At 46.9% G+C, this 4,623-nt stretch overlaps 2 protein-coding genes across 2 annotated transcripts; both read right to left on the reverse strand.

The window, feature by feature from the left end:
- Window positions 1-1,603: 1,603 nt before the first annotated feature.
- On the reverse strand, window positions 1,604-2,201 carry H257_15145 (hypothetical protein). Its single transcript, XM_009843152.1, has one exon. It carries the CDS (start codon window positions 2,011-2,013, stop codon window positions 1,666-1,668), a length of 348 nt encoding a protein of 115 aa, XP_009841454.1. The 5' UTR covers window positions 2,014-2,201; the 3' UTR covers window positions 1,604-1,665.
- Window positions 2,202-2,608: 407 nt separating this feature from the next.
- On the reverse strand, window positions 2,609-3,059 carry H257_15146 (hypothetical protein). The gene has a single exon (XM_009843153.1). The coding sequence runs from the start codon at window positions 3,006-3,008 to the stop codon at window positions 2,664-2,666; it is 345 nt and encodes a 114-aa protein (XP_009841455.1). The 5' UTR covers window positions 3,009-3,059; the 3' UTR covers window positions 2,609-2,663.
- Between the last annotated feature and the right edge of the window lie 1,564 nt (window positions 3,060-4,623).

A 4,623-nucleotide genomic window follows, 5' to 3' on the forward strand; every position in this document is an offset into this window, starting at 1 on the left:
TATTATATTTGATTCCAAGGGCAGCTGCCGTTAAAAAAATACCAGCAAACCAACTTCTCAGCTCCCTGCAGTGCAAATATGTACAAACCCTAACCCAACATGCGGACGGCCAAGCGCGCCCTCCATCGCCTCTGCGAGCTCCACCACGCCAAAAACAAAACGCACTTCAAAAGGTGTACGCTACCAAGCGACGCCATGCGCTGCGTAAGCTCCGACGGCACGTGATGGAATCTCGACCACCGGTAGACGAAGAGGTTGCCTCACCCAAGATGAGGCTGGAGCCATACGTGTTCCCCTCCTCATTGTGTAGTAAACTCAAAGTTTACACAAAAAAGCGATTGAATAATGGCTGACCTTGAGGTTATGATTCAGGCTTACAGTTAGTTTACGACGTTGTACTAGGATGTAGTTTTTTTGCTGTAGTTGAGGCTTCAGTTTGTGCGAGGCTCATGCGTGAAAACCTACACGATCATTATTTTCATGTCGACTAAGACAAATGTGGAGGAGGGTCCTCCATGCGAGCGGACTGTATGCTGTGCCGATGTTCTTGTATACCGAATGACGTGTGATGACAAGCACCTGCGACAGCGCGGTCGCCACAAATATATCGTTTCGACGTGTCAACTGGTGGAGACGTAACAGCTCTCAAATGTCCCTTGATAACGGTCAGTTGGCTCACAGTCAGTTCCCGCTAGAACACTTGTACCCTACACTTGTTTACGAACCTCAAAACCCAACCTCTGATACACTTCAAAGAACATGTATACTCCACAACCAAACGACCAAGAAAATACAGTACCTCTCGACCCAACACCATACTCTACTTACTACTGGTTCTGCAAACACCCACCTCGCCATTCTTATGTACTATTAATAGTAAGTACCATACAGCCAACAACCACGATTTTTCCACGTTGCATCTCAATTGTGAATTCACATATCGTCACCTCGGCACAGACAATTTGGCGTACGTAGAATGAGGTAAGTTATCAATCATGTTACGTAGACTAAGCATTTGCCTATGGCCCGTAGTATACAGACAGTTTACTACACCGTACTCGGCATACATTTTGGACGCTAGAACGAAGTCAATGAATCGTATCTATGCAGTTTTGTCGGTACGTACTGTAATATATCGCCTGGTTTTCCAATGTATCATCCCTCAAATCCCAATCTTTGCACCTTGTCCACAGAACAAGCCAATGGCGGGCGCGTGGTTGGCCACACGTTGATTTCGTCAGCGTTGTACTATACCATACAAAGCCCAAGTCAAAGAAAGGCCAGATGTGGCTACACTGCAGACACAGCATGGACCAATCAAATGCTCTTAAATCATGGTTGGCCAATGGGTTGTCCCTTCCGCGATCGTTCCTCCCAGCCCTGAGCACTTTGCCCCACCATGTGGTCGCGAGGAAGGCAATGAGTAGCTTTGTGAAGCGAGGGAATCCTTTAACCAAGGTAAAAGCCACCTCGCGGTCGACCCCAGCCTAACCCACGGCCTCACTTTATCCAAACAAACGAATACCTCCCCAATCCCCTTCGCGTTTTCGTACTGTATCGCGTCGCATGTCACAGATCCAGACACACAACACTACTTTCCAACGTTTGTTCATTGATTTCCATTCACTCTTTTATCCCCCGTCGTGCCACCACGATGCCATCCCATCAACCATCCACCACCAGCGTCCCCCGTAGCAGCACCAGCACCACCTCGTTAACCAGTGCCACCACTGACCACACATGCAAATACGTGTACAAAACGTGCACCAACCTCCGTACATTCAAGCGCGACGGGTCACTCCATCGCTTGTGTGAACACCACCGAGCCAAAGCCAACGCCTTGCAAAAGGTATACGCGACCAAGCGGCGGTGTGAGCTGCGAGCTGCTAAGCGCCACAATGCGATGAAGTCCAAAGGAGCAGCCAAGCCGGCAGCGATCCTCCAGCACGTGCCGAAACCCCGATCGACGCCAGTCGTCCCATCCTTGACCATCGCCGACGTCATCCCTGACATTGCTTGTCATCATCACTCGCTGGACACGTTTCTGATGGATTTAGAGCCACTGGATGTAGCCGTCACGGACGTCGACTCGTTGTCTGACGAAGAGTACGCGTATCTCCAAGCTGTGCTATAGATGTAGATTAGTAGTTGTTGTTAGGTCGATGGACGAAACACAAAGAAATAATGTATTTATACCTACCTACCTACTGTACCTACCTACCTACACCTGCATGCTAGCTAGGAAGTTAAGAATCAAAGTGCGTGGGTAGTTGGAGAGGGTATGTTTGCACACATCCAACCTGTACAGTACACATAGAAGACCTACATACTACGGTGGGAAGCAGCTTTTTCCCATAGGTATGATATCTGCACATCGGCGACTATACAACAGCCACCCATCTTGTTGCTGGCATCTTATGTCACCTTCCCAAGGTCGTTCAATAGCCTGGGAATGTCTTTGCAGTCCCAGGGTGCAAGTACAGTGTACTACTTATGTTTAGGCCATTTAAAAACCGGTATGAATAAATGTCACTGGGGCGAGCTGTCATAGCCACGATGAGCTACATAGATCATTCCAAGCTGGCCAACACAAACTACACCCCCCAACGCCATACCACTTACATATATTATGATTCCTACAGCCAACACTAGTATAAACACATTCAAAACGCCTGGCTCAAGAACGCCATATCCTCGTCAGACAACACGATCAGGTCCGTCGCGAGCTCGTCCAGCGTCCACTCCAAGTCCATCCACCACTCGTGTTTGCCCGGCACTGCAGTACTCGTAGCCACATGTTGTTTCTTGGCTTGAAACTGCCTCCGCCGCTCGATCCGAGCCTCCTGCCGCCGCTTGGTGGCATATCTTTTCTGCAGCTTGTTGGCTTTTTCACGGTGAGAAGCACACAGGCGGTGTAAGCTACCATCTTTCTTGACTGCTCGGGCATGGTGGCACGCCTTGTACACGTACTGGCAGTGCTTGCTGTCCAATTGTGTATCGTGGGGCATGTTGGAAAGTGAAGTCAGTCTTGGAGCAGCTAAACGTTTCTAGTAGTATACACACACAAAAGTCGGGGAAATTCATTCTAGTAGGATCCAACCCAGTTACAGCGGAACATGAATTCACACTACGCCGGAACGTCCGTGGATGGATTCCGTACAACACGTACGAATGTACTAGTATACAATGTCAAGTGTAATGGTACATTTATGTAAACCAGATCGTACACGTACATTGAAACGAATCAACTGTCGAGATGAATTTCTGCGTGGTCGTACAATGTAATATGAACGTGTGAGCAGACTTTTGTGTACACATGTACTGTACCTCAATGAACTCCTGTTTTTCCTAACCTTACAGTAGTGCTTATCTAAGTAAGGATAGACTAGGGATTTGTCATAGATTTACTACCAATATGATGTAATAGCTTGAGCTCAAACATATCAATGCCTAAACGAGTGGTGGGCAGCTCTCTAATCAGCAAAGTGAACAACGTGTGCTTTGAAAAATGTCGTACACTGTACTATTGTCCTTGTCTCATTGGGCCTACTGTACTACTGTACTGTCCTACTTGGTACTACAGTAGTAGTCTGTATGTACTATACCGTACAATGTTTGGTGGCTAGGAATTCGACTCAACGTGTGCTTTCAACGAAAAAAGCATAAATAATCATCTCACGTCCCAAATGTCTACTATGCCATCGGATCAACCAACTATTAATAACAGGAAGAGCATCTCCAACGGTAAATTCTAACCTAAGACGTAGAATTCCAATTTACGCGACATGGGACAATTTAAGGGACATTCAGCCAAACACCCACCTTGACATTTGTTTTACAATACCTTTTTATATTAATACTCTCCTTGATCCCATGTGTATTATGTAAATCAATTGATCAATTGGCTATCTATATAAATACGTAGCCCGTTGAGGTTGAATATGTATGTACCTGACATAATATTATACCCTAACCACAAAAAATGTATCATGGATCACGATCAAGCTTAAAATATGTCACTTCAATTGTCCCCTACTAGTACTTTTGAGGTGTTTTGCTTGGAAAGTGGGATATTAGGACGTGATAGATACTGTGAAAATAGATGTTTCAGTGCTTCCTGGAAAGACCTGTGTTTCCTATTGAAGTATCAGTTTTCAGAAGTCGAAACCCATTCCTCAGTACCGGTCCAAAATATGTCTCTTAAATTGGAACTCTACGTAGTGTAAAGCATACAACCAACGACGGATTTTAAGGGACAGCCGAAGTTTTCAACAGGGTGGAAAAAATTGACCAATAAGATTCAAATAAGCAAATAATGCATGATGATTGGCGGAATTTTTGTTTGCCGCGAAAACATTTAAAATTGGCGGGCGCTCGGAGGTGACGACGACACGTCCAGTCACTTCCAAGAATGCCACCAAAGTGCCGGAGCAAGATCAGTCCCCAGAAGAAGCCGAGACGTCGCTACACCCAGGCTGTGAAGCGCGCCATGCTGAGAGCGCTGCAGTCAGCATCAACTCGAGACGTCGAGGCGGCGACTGGCATCCCCAAGAGCAACTTGGGACGCTGGGCCAGCCAGGCCACCAAACTCCTCGCCTTCGATGGCACGGCGAAGCGCTTCAA

This window comes from Aphanomyces astaci (assembly GCF_000520075.1).
Source record: "Aphanomyces astaci strain APO3 unplaced genomic scaffold supercont1.67, whole genome shotgun sequence".
In the NCBI taxonomy this organism is placed as follows: Eukaryota; Oomycota; class Saprolegniomycetes; order Saprolegniales; family Verrucalvaceae; genus Aphanomyces; species Aphanomyces astaci.

What these genes read in the sequence shown, in the direction of transcription:
- H257_15145 (XM_009843152.1), bottom strand. Translation starts at nt 2,013, where the DNA reads ATGTCAGGGATGACGTCGGCGATGGTCAAGGATGGGACGACTGGCGTC.
- H257_15146 (XM_009843153.1), bottom strand. Translation starts at nt 3,008, where the DNA reads ATGCCCCACGATACACAATTGGACAGCAAGCACTGCCAGTACGTGTAC.